Source organism: Quercus lobata, chromosome 4 (assembly GCF_001633185.2).
Source record: "Quercus lobata isolate SW786 chromosome 4, ValleyOak3.0 Primary Assembly, whole genome shotgun sequence".
In the NCBI taxonomy this organism is placed as follows: Eukaryota; Viridiplantae; Streptophyta; class Magnoliopsida; order Fagales; family Fagaceae; genus Quercus; species Quercus lobata.
The window spans coordinates 70,123,726-70,141,384 of NC_044907.1; the positions used below are offsets into that span (position 1 = coordinate 70,123,726).

At 33.6% G+C, this 17,659-nt stretch overlaps 1 protein-coding gene across 2 annotated transcripts; it reads right to left on the minus strand.

The window, feature by feature from the left end:
- Positions 1 to 35: 35 nt before the first annotated feature.
- On the minus strand, positions 36 to 13,395 carry LOC115986427 (ubiquitin carboxyl-terminal hydrolase 15). 2 transcript variants are annotated; one of them, XM_031109432.1, is made up of 14 exons: positions 13,274 to 13,395; positions 11,261 to 11,691; positions 7,715 to 8,156; positions 7,187 to 7,634; positions 6,951 to 7,102; positions 6,760 to 6,848; positions 6,253 to 6,338; positions 5,986 to 6,148; positions 5,652 to 5,775; positions 5,374 to 5,531; positions 5,177 to 5,261; positions 4,443 to 4,655; positions 1,947 to 2,008; positions 36 to 1,353 (listed from the first exon to the last, which is right to left on the minus strand). In XM_031109432.1, exons 2-14 carry the CDS (start codon positions 11,545 to 11,547, stop codon positions 657 to 659), a joined length of 3,006 nt encoding a protein of 1,001 aa, XP_030965292.1. In that variant the 5' UTR covers positions 11,548 to 11,691; positions 13,274 to 13,395; the 3' UTR covers positions 36 to 656. The 2 variants fall into 2 exon arrangements, with proteins under 2 accessions (XP_030965292.1, XP_030965291.1); XM_031109431.1 differs by having other exon boundaries at positions 7,178 to 7,634; positions 13,274 to 13,394.
- Positions 13,396 to 17,659: the final 4,264 nt, after the last annotated feature.

The following is a 17,659-nucleotide window of genomic DNA, read 5'->3' on the forward strand; positions in this document are numbered from 1 at the left end:
TTTCAGCTTCAGTTAGTGAATAATTTACAGCTACATTAAGGACAAAAATTTGGGATGCAGGATTTAAATAAATAAATTTGATTACAGTATATTTAAATTCAATACAGCAGAGCTCTTAAACTATTAGACTGAATTCCCCAAGGTTTTAATTGATTGCTAAGAAAAATAAAGTGAAAAGCAACAATTGTTTTAAAGATCCAGTGAAATATAGAACGATTTGTGATTGGTCCCTCTTTTACAAGCTTAGATGAGTCCTCATTTACAGCTTATAGAGTACTAGAGACTCATTCAGTGCTGTAGATTATGCTGATTCATGCAATATAGATGCAATTCAGTCAATCTTCAACAAGTTATATGCTCCAGAATACTCCTGCAATTTTGTTTCTTGTAGAAAAGTTACAATACTAGGTTTGTCTCTGAGCTACTCATGAGCAAACCTAATGAAAATTTTATTTTCTGACAGTCGACAATTTACACAAAAACAGGACGGTTTGTGAATTGCTAGCTCTTTTCTCCTAACAACAATTTCAATGCTAACAAGAATAAATTTTTGTTATTCTAATATAATCACAAGCCCCAAAAACAATGTACTAAAACCAAAAATTTTGAGGCAACTCCCTAGCTAACTTATCACTATTGTAGTTAAATTTCATGGACTACAGTTTACAATGATCAGAAGTTCGTTCAAAACCATGTATTGGGTTACTCCCATATTTTACAAACATGTTGCAGTTACTGTCAGAAGGGAATTGGCTTGAAGGATCACTGACCTGTTTTGAAAGCACTCGTTTCTGTACTTTGTCAAGAGGTTGTGTTGACAAATATGAGTCCAAAATATGGCCCTTTTGCTCAGAAACGAACCTCGTGTGTGGTCTACAATTTGAAACTTTTCTGCAAGAATCAGAATTGTGGGAGTATTCTGGTGCATATAATGTATTGAAGATCGACGAGATTGTATCTGCATTGCATGTATCAGCATAATCTACAGTACTGAATGAATCTCTAGTACTCTCAGTTGTGAATGAGGCCTCATCTGAGCTTGTAAAGAGGGACCAATCACTTGATGTTGCATTAGAGAAGTCCATGCAGACTGGTTCAGCATATGCTTCCATCACTGGCTGGACATTTCTGCTAGCACTCTTGAGGATGCCATTTGAAGTATGGTTGGTAGAACGGGGAGGCATATCTGGTCTTGGATTTGTTGAATCTTGTAAGCCAACAGATTGGCTGCTAGGTCTGCTTTGACTGGTCCTTGCAAGCTTCTGAGCTTTTGATATGCAGTTCCTTGCAGAGTCAGGAACTTGCTGCTGGATGGTTTTCTCAATATATGTTCTTTGAGGACGTGGGCAAGACCTAAAACAAAATCATAGAGCATCTACAATCTGAAGAGCATATAAATGAATTGCAAAAGAATATATACAAAAAGACATAGCATAAAGATACAGGGGAGGGATCCACTGAAATCCTTGTAAGGAGATTGATATAAAATAAAATAAAAAAAGGTTGTACCTAGTGCACAAACTCCCACTTTTGTGGGTCTAGGAGAGGTCATGGTAAGCAGTCTTACCCCCAACTTATTAGAGAGGCTAATTCAAAAACTTGAACCCCTGATCTATTGCATTTGGTGGATGGCACTTGCCATCACACCAAGACTTGACCTTTGACATAAGTGATAAAAAAAAGAGGTCCAACATACACTTGCCTATATGATGTAATACTAAAAGTAGAACTGATCTCCCTTGAAATGCCCAAAGTATCTACATCACTATAGTTTGGGAAGTACTTGTCATTACTTATCAAACAAAGTACTTCTGAGTGATATAGATATACAGGGTTAATTTAGGCAACATATAAAAAAGGGCAAGAGTAACCAAACAAACAAGGAAAGAAAAAGGAAAAGAAAAAAAAAAATTAAGTGAGGACTTTTAGCCCCAGACAATGCATACCTCATGTAAAACAAGATATATGCTCCTTCAGACATCACCTGGCTCATTGGCACGGGCTGAACCTGTCAATGCAATTCATTAAACCAGAAAATCATAAGAAACAATAGGAACATCAATGCTAAGTGTAGTCCCAACCTTTTCAACCATTAATATTTGCATTGAGAGGAACCATGTCAAGCATAAAGGGGAAATAAGAACATGAAGGCTGACTATGACAGTTGTTTCTGATCTGCTTATGTGAATAGGAGCTAGAACCATATCAAGTGAATCATATAGTTTCACATCCATAAAATAAGTCTAGAGGATTCCTCACTTTTTTTCACTCATTCAAAACCATAATGGACACAATTTGGATATTTCAATTATATATATATATATATATATATGTCAATTTAACAATTCATGGAGGCATAAATACTAATTATACAGAGATGTCACATTTGAAACAACAAAATATAGCTATCTCAACTAGCACTCTCCTACAGCATCTCAGATTCGCATATGTATATCAATCATCCAAGAAACATAATCTCCTAAAAGTAAATATATTTGCATTTAATCCTAAAAAAGTATGTTGATTAAAGATGTTTTCCAGATAAATCTCAAAACATGATGCATTAAATGACAAGGCTTCCGACCTCATTGCCACAGCATTTAGTTGACTGAGCAAAACTCTGAATTCACAATTATCATCAACCCCTTACTGCTCACTTAGCTTATGAGGGCCTCGTTGTAAACACCAGATTGGGTCATTTAGATATTAGTAAACTAAAGAAGCAATTTTGAACCATATGATTATAATTTATAAGTAGTACAACTTATTTTTGCATAAAAAGCTCTCTTTACATTGCCTCAACTGCAATGCAAGAGCACTTAATTTCTATTATGAGAAAAGTTTCTCTTGGTAGGTGAATATATAGAATGCACTGTAAAATCTGTAAAAGTGAGGTTTTTTGAAACTCTTCTAATACTATCACAATTTATTCATAACTTAAAACATTCATTGATATTGATATTATATACTTATCAAAAAAGAAGAAGAAAAGACTCCTCTTTTTGCAAGACAAGGTCGTGCTAGAAGGGAGTACTCTATAATTGGAGAATAGGTAAGGGCACCAATCATCAACAAGAGAACCATGTCTAAGCATCTACGTTGGTTGTAATGTTATAACCAAAAGGAAGAATAAGCAACGTGTCATCACACTCAATGCAAAAAGCATAATAAAAAATTTAATGGAACATGTAGAGTTTACGATACATGATATAGATATCACTTACAGCTTGTTTGGAAGGGTGGATAAAAAGGGATCTTTCTAGAATATTCAATCTATTCCCTATTTGGGAATTTAGTAGGAAGGAATGGAATGACTAGGAGGGAATGTTCATTTCATTCCCTCTTAAGCATTCCTCCTAAAAGTGGAAAAAATAAGCATTCCTTTAATGAAAGGGAGTTGAAATATTGATTGTATCTCTAGTATAAGAAGATAAATAAAAGGTGACGGATATATTAGTGAAATTAAATATTTCTTTCTTTTCTATTTCTTCTCATATAAACTCCCAAACATACTAAAGAAAATAAATCATACTCCATCCCATTCTTTAAACTCCCAAACCTAATGTTAGATAAGGTAGATTTTCACATTCAGTAACTAAAGAAATTAAGACTGATATTGAAATTTCTTTCATTTTGATATGAAACGCTAAATATTATATAAATTAGTTAATTCAATTGAACTTCTATAAAGAGAATCTAATTATGTTTAGCCTTGCCAAAAATTGGATGTGAGGTTGTCTACCAATCATCCACCTCTCCTAGACCTTGCATAAGTAGGAACTTTGTGCACCAGGTATAAACCTTTTGGTTGACCAACACGGCTGATTTGCAGACAAGAGATATATTTTATGACATTGACAAATGCAGGTCTTCATTCATGCTTTTATCGTTAGCTTGAAAAGGCATCTTTGGCATTGATGCATCAATTTTAAGGTTAATGTGACAATATCACATATTTAAGGGAGTATTTAAATCTTGTATTAAAACCTCAAGAATACAAGCAATCTTGCAAGAATATATTTCCAAAGTCAATTTTTGTTGTTCCCCTGATTCTCTTAGATAAAAATTTACCCAAAAAAATACACCCAACCAGACTATCAATTCTTAAAGTTTGGAACATAATCATAACATAAGTATAAATGTGTTCCATTATTTTGAACAAAGGATCAACAAATGATAAGAGCAAATCATCAATTAGAAACAATGATCACTGACCTTTCTTTTTTCTTTTTTCTTTTTTCTAATTTTTATGAACAACAGAAGAGGAAAAACACCATCCAAAAGACTAGTGACATGCCTTGAAAAAATTTGTCGAAATGAACCATCAAATGCATCTTTCAAATGGTCAAATGCCAAGACAAAAATTCTTAAAAGAAAAATAAAATAAATTTTGAAACACATAATCAACGTATCCCATAACACTTATAAGGAGAAAAATTTACCTCAGTGTCATCTATCCTGAACCAATTTCCACGCATATCTTTCACATATGACACGTAATGTCCAGAGAAAGATGCATTTAATGTGTCCAAATGCACAACAACAGCATAAAGCAAGTAAAGTGGTGGCATGTCTTCGGTCCTAGTCATAAAGGGAATCATATCCAACATGTCGGGAAAAGTGATCCGCTTACTTATTTTCCCATATCTTCCCTCCTGATGAAGCAAAATCCAATATTGAAGATTCCAACAAGTTTTTTCACAAGCATAAAACATGTAGATATCTATTAGAAAATGTGCCAAAGCCAAATCCAGAAATCATTTAGTGTAGTAAAAACATGATGGTGTCCCATGTTTCAACTTTCAAGTGTTGACCCTTGTGTAGGTTCTAAAAAACAGAGAGATAGCATATGGCTTCACCTTTGATAATATAATCATTGGGGGAGGGTCTCCATTGGAAACACTGAGAGGAGCCAATTGAGAAATAATTTCTCATTACTAAATCTTTTTTTTTCCTTGATATTACCTAATGGGTAATAAAAGCAACTTATGTAGCTGCAAAGCAATTTGTCAACCACTTGTAGACAATTAAATTAAGACTCAAATCTAATTCTGTCTCAATCATGATCTCATGCACTGATGTTTAATGTCTAATTGAAATTAATAGAGAATCACAAAGACACAGTAACATATGGCAGGACCTCCGACTCATCACTAATGCAGTTGCACAGTGGTACCTGAAATCTCTTCAAGACAATTGTCAGGATATTTGGAGCCTCATGTATGCTCAATTCCTTCCTAGCTCGAACATATGTAGCACATCTGTACATCAAAATATATGAACAGCTTATAAGCTATTTGAGTTGAAACCCAAAACTTTTAACTTCTACAATACATGGTTACGCTAAGAGTTAATAAACTAAGGTCATCAAACCTTCCACATCTGTACATGTTTTCTCCATCCAAATCTTCAGTGGCCGTAAATTGAGTCAACGCATCTTCCAATGATTCAACCCAACCATATATCTCTAATGTGAGATCCATCATGTTTTCATATCGTTCTGATTCTTGATGACATATCATACACTTGACCTAGTAACATTGATATTAACTTTAGATGATCATTGTAGGTAAGAAAAAAAAAAAAAAAAAAAAAAAAAAAAGATTTCACAACCAAGCTTTAAGACAAAAGTTAAAAGAAGAAATAAACACCTTTGATCTAAGACGGCCACCAAAAATATGTTGTATAAAAGTTGTTTCTTGCAATATAGGATCAACCTTTTTCTCGCCACCTAGTCCTTCCAAGCATATAGATTGCATTGACGCAATAATAAGCCTGGATAAGACAGCATTATATAATTTTATTTAATTAAACTGATGTAGAACATCATCAACATAAGATACTTCTTTAATTCAAATTTGACTAAGTCTTTTCCATTTTTGCATATAAGGAAACAGACACAACAAAGAGAACCAAAACCAGTGTTAACAAGAAATAAATTGAAAAAAAAGAGAAGACAAAATTGGTTACTAAATCTTAATAGACCTTAAAAATTCATGTGCATCTTCCTGACTTCCATCACCAATTTGGAAATTAATACTTCGGATATGCATAAGGATCCTGCTCAAAGACAGAGGGCCCCCACTTTCTCTTAACATCACTGCATGTTGCTCTAGTTCACACATGAGACACCAACCTTTTACACAACCTAACATGAATAAAATAAACCAGAGTAAGTACAACATCAAAACAAAAGTAAAGCTCAAACATTTGACAATCTAACAATGAAAGTAAATGAGAAGACTTGAGTACATGCTCTTGAATGTGATCTATGAATCAGATAGGTGATGAGAGGCTTTGTGCAGGTCAAACACTGGAAGACGGCATTAGCATAGCAACTGCAAAAAATAAAAAATAAACAATAAAGAATAGAATGAAAGATTCTCAAATGTCTAATACATTAGAATTACCCCAATAAAAATTTTCAAAAATGTGTACTTTCATTCATGGATCTATGTAGTTGATCAACCAAATATTTACATCTGCTTTCTTTTTCACGTTTCATCTACCTTGTATGTTCACTATGTCTTCAATAAATTCTATAGAGTCTAGCAAAAAGAATACAAAAGCAAGAAACTAATGACAGACAATTGCATGAAGTACAGCAAATTCTAGTCGTCGCTTAAGTTTATAAACAAAAGCACACAATAGGGACAAGAACTCTGTTTCTTATTGTTTTTGCTTCCCGGTTTTGTACTTTTGAACTACAAGTGCTAAACACAGTCTTCATTTCTTTTAGAAAGTAAGATGTGGTAATACCTGTTACCACAATTTAAAAGGCCCCTAGGTGATAGGTCAAAGACTTCACACTGGAAGAACTTTACAAATTCCTCATAAGGAAACAGCATCTGATACAGAAAAATAGCAGATAATATGTGAGAAATTCCATTTAACTACTTAAGACAGAGGAAGCAACAAAATCAAATAACGTAGGGTTAACCAGAATTGACCTTTAATTTGTTGTTTCTTTTGCCATTATTTATCGGAGCATCTTGTCTGGTAAGTTTGGTTGACTTTCTTAGACCAACCATCTTCATAATTCCCATCCTTTCAACCCCATTGCTTCCTTGTGCAGCTTTGATATCTCTCATTCTGGCAACATCTGCAAAATGCATACAGAATTAGGGGAACAATTAAGTGCAAGGTACATAAAAAATAAAAAAATAAAAAAAGTTACCAGTCTGACTTGATTCATTGGCAACATGTCCTTTCCTCTCTAATTCTGAACAATATTGCTCTCCAGAAACTTTCATTGTTGATTTTGGCAATTTAGAAATTTTCGCCTGTAAAGCTTGTGACCCACTTTTAGCATTTACGTTTCCATTAGTTGCAGTCATTTCATAGGAGCTATTGAAATTTATTTTTTCAGCATTAGTAGAATTTTCCCATTTAAGTAAATCTCCTTCATCCTGATCATACTCCATTTGATGTGCATTTGTTCCATTTCTAGTCAAACATGATGAGCTTGAGAATCCACAACTTTTTCTTGGTTCAAATGTATTCTGAGGTGGGGTAATATACTTATCACTCCCATGCATCGTATCTTTTGAAGCAGCTTGTCCTACATTAGAGCTATTGACATTGTGCTTTCTTAAATTTTCTACTTCTGACACAACAGAATCACTCTTTCTTGACTGCAGCCAATTAGAAATTATATCATAAGCAGAGAAAAATTATTGCTAAAAATAAAATAATAAATTCCAAAGATACTGACCCTATGCCTTGTAAATGCCTCCTTTGATGAAATAAAATCAGAAGTCAAATGGGTAGCCCTACTTTTGGAGGCATCTTCACAAGAGTCAATTACATCTTTATCCTCTCCTCTCAATATTTCATTCTGGGGTTTATGAGACACCCGTTTGTTCACTGTTCTCTCAAGAATGGGGATTTGAGAGTTACCAATTGTAGAGAAATCAACAACACCAGGAACACCAAAGCTTAATGAAGTTAAATCATCTGCAGAAACTTTTTCTCCCTGATCATTATCATAACCAAGGAACTGTGAGTTCATGTAGTCATTAAGTAAAACCCTGCCATGAAGGGATTCTTCGACTGAGACAGACTTAGGAGATGAGCTTGAGCTGCTAGTAGTTTCCAATTGCTGGCACTCTTGCTTGTGAGCTTGCCTCCAGTGGATAATTTGACACTTTCCAGAACTGTAAAAAAGTTATCAGTCCAAAATTTGATAAACTTTCAGAGTCCGAGTCATTTCAAGAATGCTATTGATTCTCAAAAAACAGGATTTTTTTTTTGGCTCCTCTCAATAAGATAGTGAAGCAAATCTACAGCATGTATAATTGTGCAAAGTTCTTTCAAAAGAAAAATGATAGGTAAACATTTCAATCAAAGAGAAAATACATACAAATGATGATTATAATACATCCTAATGTCAAATTTCAATATAAAAATTCATGAATGCTATAAATTCTAAAAAAGAATCACAGTGCTAGTTTCCAAAAGCGCATAGTCAATCATATAAAGTGCTTTAAAAATACTTGTCAAAGAATTCCTGGTCTACTCTGTACTATTGAAGATATGATTATTCCTCTCTCTGGATTGTTCACATGATACAAAGAGGGGAAGCCCTGCAAATCTCACCCTTCTCGCCACAGCAGACCTCCCTTTCTGGGAAACAAATACATCCTTCATCCTTCAAGGCATTACCTAATGCACTCCAAACAAAGTGAAGACTTAAGGACCAGAACTCATCGGCCACATCACAATGTTAAAGAACATCCTACTGATTCATTGCTACTTTTGCTCATACAAAATTTATTCATAGTAATTATACCCCTATGGTTATTCAAAAAAACCAAAATGAAGAACATGAGAAATAGGCTGTGCTAGAGCTGGTCAAGGTAAAGGTAATAGGTTTAACAGGAGACAATAAGCCTGCAAGAGCAAAGTGGGAGGGTCCAAAGAAAATGCATGAGCAAATGAAAGTAATAAATATGAAGCTTCTCTAACAACAGTTTTGGGTTTTTTACTTAGAAAAAAATTTTAAAAATTAAAATAAAAAATAAAAATAAAAAAGTTTTGGGTTTTAACTTTTAAACTTCCAATTTTAAATTTTGGAGCCCCCAAAGTTTGGCCCCAAAACTCCTGAATTCAGTATTTTCACTCCCCATGATGGTCAAGTGATTGCTTGAAAGACCTTGATAGTTAACATCTCTAGAAAAACAGGCACCAAAATACTTATTAAGTAGACGGGAGCAATTGAAAGTGCTTCTTCCTTTTTATTTTTAAATCCACAAAATGCCAACAAAGGATGATGAATGGATATTAGATTGTTCCAAGAAATTTTTCCAATTGCTTGGCTGTAACCATTATAGGCCAGTGTTTCTACAAAACACTAACCAATACAAATTAATAACACTGAATAAGAACAAAGATACATTTTTGTAACTAGATTACTAGACCTCCAATTAAACCACAAAAATGACCAGTGAAATCGATGGCTGCACCATGGAGTCAACCAAGAAAAACCACGATGCCACCATGATGTAAAAGTTATAAGAGAATAATTAGTTATATAAAAAAAATAAATAAATAAAAGCACAAGATTAAATAAAATCCAGGACAAATTCACTGGAAAAAGGATTTGAAAACTTTTAAATGTTTTCTAACAAATTTAACAATTAAGTTACTATAAAACACCTGCAAATGCACACTAGTTTTTATTTCTTTTGTAGGTGAAACAGATATGTTCAAATAAGGGAGAACTCCTAGGATTCTAATGCACTGTGTATTTATACAAAAAAATGGTGTAAATTTCTTCATTTCCTTCTTATTTCTGTTTCAAACACAATCCCTTTTTCTTTTGATTTTAAACCATATGATCCTTCATACCAAGAACAGCGTATCAAAGAAGATTCACTTTCCGGAATTCCAAGTGACATGATTCCTTCAGAAGCTAAAGTTGAATGATTGAAGTCTCCTCCAGGTTCAGTCGAAGAGATCAGAGTGAAGTAAAATCAACCAGCAACTTGTATCCCTCACTCCTTCTCCCTCATACCAAATTCAACACCAATTTCTAAAGCAGCGGCAAGAACTCATGCCAACGTCCCATATGGAGCTGCCATTGCTGCTACTTGTTCGGTTTTCTTTTCTATTTTAATCTCCTTCCTGTTTTCTTACCTTTGACCGTCAGCTTTCTGAGAAGTGTAAAAGGAATAGAATAGGCTGCTAAAGAACTTTGCTTGAACTCTAAAAATCTTAAAGTTGAGCTCATTAGTCATTTTCAAGTTGAGTGGAACAAGCCAAGTTGAGCTCAAGCTTGGAAATATTTGTATGAGCCAAGCACAAGCAGGCTTGATGAAGCTTGTTTGAGCTGGAAGCATGCCAAGCTCAGACACACTAGAATCTGGCTCAGTTTGGCTCATTTGCATCTAACAAACCTAGAGAATTGATATTTATTTATTCCAAAAAAAAAAAAACACAAACACATTTTTCATTAGCCATGATTGTTCAGTTAGAGCGCAACCAAGGCCAATTCAAAGACATACTAAACACTACCATCAAAGATTAATAGAAAGCGAAAGTTGGAAAGTGGTACTAGCCAGAGTATTATTCACTTGGGCTATCAGTATCCAAAAAAGTGTCTACATTTCAGTCAAACTAGCAGGTATATAATTAGCATTTTAAAAGAAACAGGTTTCCAGCATTGTAGTGGTATCTGGTATGTCGATATCAACAAAACTATTTCAAGAATTCAAGTAAAAAATGTATAGTAAAGCCAAAATGATTTATATGAAGTAACCCATTCAAATAAAACTCCTAAAAGATTCACATCTAGATTTTAATTGCCAAGTTGGATATATCCTATAGCTCACTTTTGTATCTTACTTCAGGCAAAGACTTCCAAGAGTCTTCCAATATTCCTATACAGTGATTCATTCATAACTATATACAGTGACAAGCTATAGAGAGGGAGGACATTTATTGAGTGACCAAATAGACAATTCCTAGGTCAGAATCAAGGAGATAAACACACATGTCAGATGAAGGGCAGGGGCAAGGCACAGTTCATCAGGAACTGGCAATTATCACCATCCATGATCAGAAAATTTTTTACTTCTTTCAAAAGTGAAGTAAAAGTTCTACCAATCAAATCTGGGGATGTAAATATTTTGGCGCTGTTCTTAATCTTATTGACAATATTTTTCCTACTTTGTTTACTTCATCGAATTCCAACAATGGCAAGAATACAGTGCTCGAGAAAAAAAGTTGTTGCAATAAAAGTACAAGGAATAAGACATACCAATATCTAATAGATTTGCATCTAGAGCAGCGGGTTTTAGCAGGAGCAAAGCATCTCGCACACACATGAAGTCCACTCTTTGAAGAAGACACAAGAGGAATAGCATTACCCACAGCCATCGCTTCTGCTTTAAAAGCTTCTTCAGCAGCCAATTGAGCTAGCAAACTTATTCTTTCTCTCTTCTTTGTAACCTCACTCCATTTTCCAAGTAAGATGTAAGCAACCAAAGGGAGCACAACCAAGACAAGAAACAATACAGGTATATCAGCTTCCCTTGGTTCAAGCATGTCACCACCAGCATTCTCATGACCAATATTCTCTCAAAACCACTATCCCGGAGACAGCTTATTAAAGCTAAACAATTCTAAGTAAATTAACATCCAGAGGCAACAACATGAATTGCAACACCGAATATGACCCACCAAGAATACCTGCAAAGTTTTTTATTCGTAAAATTCACAATGTAACTAATCAAACTTAGAAAAAAATAAAACTACACCATTCTTGTTTTAGTACAAAAATATGCAATCATTTACATCAACAGAAAACAAGCTATTTCAAATTCAGAGTTTAATTTGTCCAGCAGGGTCTCCTTTTACAAAGAAGTGATTCTCTATCTCTTTCCAGACTTGAAATAGAATGATGGAAAAAAAAAAAATATATATATATATATATATATATAAAAAAAAAACTGCAGAACATCTTCTTCCAAATATGTAAAGCTAATCCAAAACGAAAATAAAGAGATAAAAGCAATAGAGCTATATCTCTACCATTGAATTCAACAAAGCGGAAATGCCTACTTGTTTCCTCCAAATCCTATTATCAATATAGGAGAACCTAATAAACTACGCCATTAGACAATTACAGTAGAGCCTCTATTCAATATACAGACAAATCAGAACATCAAATAAAAGGATGCAGCAACAAACTATGATTTCATGATTAAACTACTTTTGAGATTTTATCAAGAAATATGACTTATACATAAAATAAAAATCATGTTTTGAAATCACAATTTTATGAGGAACTTCAAGAGCCAATAACCCAATTTCATCATAGGCAGGAAGCATGAAACTAAGCTTTTATCATGATCAGAAACCAAACCATAGCTAGATCAAAAGTATTAGTTTTTTCCATACATATCTTTTTTACTCAAGAGGATCATGTAACATGGGAACAATCTACTTAAGGAGAATATATAGCCTATTATCAGCTAGGAATGCAATTAGAGGTACTCATCCTAAAGTGCCATGGTGGAAAGTAATCTGGTTCCCTAAGAATGTACCTCAAGCATAGCTTTATATAGTGACATGATATCCCACATCAATAAATGCAAGGAATTTATTATAAAAATAAGAAACTTATAGTATTCCCGGAGGAATTAGTAACATGTCCCTATATTCCAGGAGTACTAAATAGATTATAATTCTTGTATCAGGTAGCTTGCATTTTTATGCAGAGTGCCACGTCAGCTGTATTCCGGGAGTACCTAATAATTACTCGGGTCGTTAAAAAATGGAGACCCCATTTTCCGCTTTAATGTGTACACTGGGAAAGACCCACTAGTATGTGAGAACAACATTATTGTACTCCCAGGTACTGTATAATTAGTATTCTGCAGTAAGAGTCATGAAAAAGAAAACAACAAAGAACAACTTGTTTACTAGAGATTTGATTGATAACTTGCAAAAAGGGTAAAGGGTTTTCTTCCTATGACAGAAGATTGTGCATCAATATAGGCATCTCTGATTCAAGTCGGTTTTACTTTTCATATGGGTGAAAAACAAAAAAACCATGGGAAGCTGAGAATATGATTCTTAACCCAAAACGAAAGCTAGAAAATAAGGAACAGAGAAAGAACCTAATAAAGCTTTGTGGAAAAAATTTTAGGGGTTACAGTTTGAGAATCAAACGAAAAAATGCCCTGAAATTTACACCAAATCACACCCATTAACTTCATAGTTTGAAATGCAATGAGAGAGAGAGAGAGAGAGAGAGTGAGAGACGTACCTGCCTGAAGTGAAACGGAGTCGGCGTGACAGTGTGGATCACGGGTCACGTGCAGTTCTCAACTGAGAGTGAGAGTGAAGAGTGTGAAAGTGGGTTTTGGGGAATAATAATAGAGTCTAGTAGAGAGTGGGAAAGGTCTTTAAGGAAGGAAGAGACAGAGAATGTTGACTATAATTGACCACGATTTCTTGAATTCGTTTGTTGAAGATTCGGTTTCGTGGTTATTTCATTTTTGGCAACCTTTTTTTTTTTGTGCAAAGAACTCGGGACTTATGAATGCGGTTTCGAAAGATATAAGACTCGGTTTCGATGGATTTGACTCGAATGTTACATATGCTATGGTAGATGCGGACATAGTTTGAAATTTGACAAATCAGTCATTTTCACGATCCGCTTTTAATACTCATTAAGACAAGAATGAAATAAGAGTATTGATAATGATTAATGAACAAACAACTAATGAAATAAGAGTAGAGTATTGATAATGATTAATGAACAAACAACTAATGAAATAAGAGTATTGATAATGATTAATGAACAAACAACAAATGTCATTCCTATCAAAACAAAAAAAAAAAAAAACACTACCTTAGTCATTTGAAAATAAATTATTCTAGGAATATTTTGATTCTACTCTTATGAAAAATATTAAAATTTGTCAAAAAGATTTTTTTTTCCCATAAAAAGTTTCTATAAATATTTCTTAAATCAATGTCCTTAGGCATCCGTTAACTTTTCTCATAAAACAAAGCTAAATTATAGATTTCAATTAGCTTCACTAATAAAATTTATTAGTCGACCAGTATATTTGGGATTTCAATCCTAATCTTAAAAAAAAAAAAAAAAAAGCTAGATAAAGAAATGGGCGAACAAAAAGAGTGATTTATGCCGAGAGTTTTGTATCTCAACTTATTGACACAACTTGATATTTCTAATATAGGCATTTAAGATTCAAATTATAAAAGATAAAAATAATAAAAAAATAATAAAAGGTCCATAAACAAAATCTAGACCAAATAAGATGCGAATCAATTTTCATAATATTATAAAAAAGAAAAAGTTCATCTATGAATATCAATAAAATTGGCTTCTAAAGTATGGTTTACAAATCAACCAGAGAAAGAGTTGAGTGTGCTTCTAACTTCCTCAGTCATGTGCTCAATAGACTAATGTGGTGTCATGAAATGGTGTTGAGGATCGTTTTTACACCTTAGACATGTGTCTTGATATTATTGGATATCTTCTAGTCTGGGCTTTTTTTTCTAAGAATGAAGTTGGGTTTGACACTTCCGTGAAATGTGCTTTAGGGTCCCATTCTACCGCTACCAGTTTGTGTACAAACATTAAGTCCGATCCAAGGAGCATTGCTGCGAAATGGACATATTCTCCTCTTCTATTGCCATATAAGGGGTTGTTCTCCACTTTTTGCAAATGGAACATTTATTATGCTCTGTAACAAGACTTTCTCCGCATAATGGGTTGTTTTCTACTTTATGCAGATTGATCATTACTCACTTTACTATTATAAGTCTGCACACAAAGGAAAAAAAAAAAAAAATCTAAAATCCAAAGAAAGTATTCATCAATCAAATGTTAGTTTACAACATGTTGGCATACATATTCTCAAATATATTTATATATTTACACTTATATATATTTGTATATATACATATATGTATTCACACATATGTATAAAATACATTATGTAGAACGAATTGGGCCAAAAAGATTTCAAATCCAACTCACATAGTCTTATTGCCTTGAGTTGGCACAAAATTGTGAGGTTTGGAATGTGAGTCAGATTGGCCATATTAAGATAAATATTGAGAAATTCAAGAGATATGTGTCTTGTGGGAGAGAGGAAGTTTTCCTAGTGGTGAATATTAATACTACTATTCTGCGATAATCTCTTTCTCTCAAGGTGTTTTCTAGAGAAGAGTGCAAGTACTCTACTAGGTACAAATTCTCAACATTTTCTTTACTAATTTTCTCTTATTTATTTTTCATTATATTCTCTCGTTATTTTTCTTTCTTCTTGTTCTCTTTTTTCTCTCTACCCCTCATGTTTCCTCTTCCCTTGGGTAATCTACTCCTTTTATACTTGAAATTGAGTGGGTCTTTTACCCTTTTTGATTTCCTTTCAATTTCTCAAGCCACATGTTGTTTATCTCTACTGACTATTTTTCCTCTCCTTTTTGGGTTACAACCACGGAAGAGTTATTTGGTTTTTTTGGTGGATTCATGGTTATAACTTGGTTTCTATTTAGCGTAAATGGTGGAAGACCATTATTGCTATTTGGCTTGGTATGAACTGATCCTATGACATGGACCTCGTGATAATCCACAACTTTTTCCTCTTTTGGTATGAGTGCTTTTCCCAGCAAATGCAATCTCTAAATAGTTGTGGCAAATTATCACAACTAGGATCTTCCTCCCCTTCGCGAGACCACACCTCCCTAAATCTTGGTAATGACAAGTTAAACCTCCTTTGTATGTTTGGGATACAGATTGGGTGAACCCATTCGCCTACCTTGCTTTACCCATTTGATCTCATCCTGTAATTTGAAACCTAGGAATTTTCCTGTTCTATAATGTTTTACTTGTTGGATATTCTGCAGCGTTTGATATCTTTTTACTTTACTCGTTGGGCATTTTGTAGCATTTGATATCTGAGAGCTTTCTCCTTTTTATTCACAGCATGTTTTATTCCTCTATGCTTTCTCATTGAAGTACCCAGCTTTACCTTACTTTATTTGTTGGTTTCTCTTCTGTAGTTGGAATTTAGGAAGTCTCCCTTTTTGGGTCTATTACTTTTTCACTATGCTTTGTTTTTCTCTGTTTTACCTGTTAGCTTTTCTAATCTTCTTCTTTTTGTCGTGTTCTTTCTTCTCATTGAAATGTTCAATGAAGATTCCAGGTTTCTCTAGCTTCTTCTAACTCATTTATACAAAGTTGGGCCATTTTGGGCTTTTTCATGACATTTCCTTAATATAAGGTCTTGTGTCACTTATGGGCCCACTTATCCTTATATCCAGGCATTCTGCAACGAGACCCTTTCGTAGGTTACTCTTAGCCAATTTAGCTGAGACATGGATTTAGGTGTTAATCCTCATATTTTCTCTCCATTTTCCAAGACTTGACCTGCTGGGGTTTAGGCCTTACTTATTGGCTAAAGTGTGAAAATTTGGATATCAACATTAACCCTCGATCATGTGTATTATTCACAACTACACGTATGAGATATATATATATATATATAATTTTTCTTTCTTTCTTCTCTTTATTTTTCTTTTTCTCTTTTTCTTTCTCTTTCTTCTCTTTCGTTTTCTTCTCTTTCTTTTTTTTTTTTCTTTTCTCTCTCTTTCATTTTCTTTTTTCTCCTTTTCTCATTCTCTTTTTTTTTTTTTTTTTTTTCCTTTTCTCTTTCTTTTTCATTTTCCTTTTTCTCTTTTCTCCATTTTTTTTTCTTTCATTTTCCTTTTTCTCTTCTCTTATTATCTTATTTCTAAAGAAAGCAATTATTCCACTATTACCTTTCCAAAGAATTTTTTTTTTTCTTTTTTGGGTTTCATTTGCTATTCCTTCTTTTGTTTGAACTACCACTGCCATATTCAAAGGTTATTCTACTAGAGATCATTTTACGAAAGACCATTTTTGTGTCGCTTTCTATTTCTTGCCCCATTCAAAGGGAGATCATTCTTAATCATCCTAGTGACATTTTTCACACATTCAAAGGGATTGTTGCCCTATTCATTGGCTCTTAGTTCTATTTGTTACTTATTCCCTTATTCAAAGGGATTATTACCCTATTCAAGGGTTTGCTCTATAGGACAATATTTTTAGTCTTTTTTACATGTATATTTTTTCTCATACAAAAGGATTTTTACCCCATTCAAGGACTTGCTCTATAGGGGACTATTTTTTCACTCTTTTTGATATTTTCCCCCATACAAAGGGATTTTTACCCCATTCAAGGACTTGCTCTATAGTTGACTATTCTTAGTATTTGTTATATTTTTCCCCCATACAAAAGGATTCTTACCTCATGTTGCGATTAAAATATTGCAAACTTAAGTGCAGATTTTTCACAACTAATAATATCTCGGTGAGTCTGAGGTTGATCCACAAGGAATGATCGACACTGATGTAAAAACCTCTACTATTTAGTAGTAAATAAAAATAGTTGTATTTTGATTGTTTTTCCACCCAAAGATAGAGTAAGATCATTTTTTTTTTTTTTTTAATGAACTGCAAGATAATATTAAAACTACAATTAAAAATAACAAAATAAATCTAAGAGAAATTAAGGGGGAGAAAATACTAGAAATTCAATGATCCACCTAGTATTTTATCATATGAACTTGATTATTTTTAACTCAATTAGGG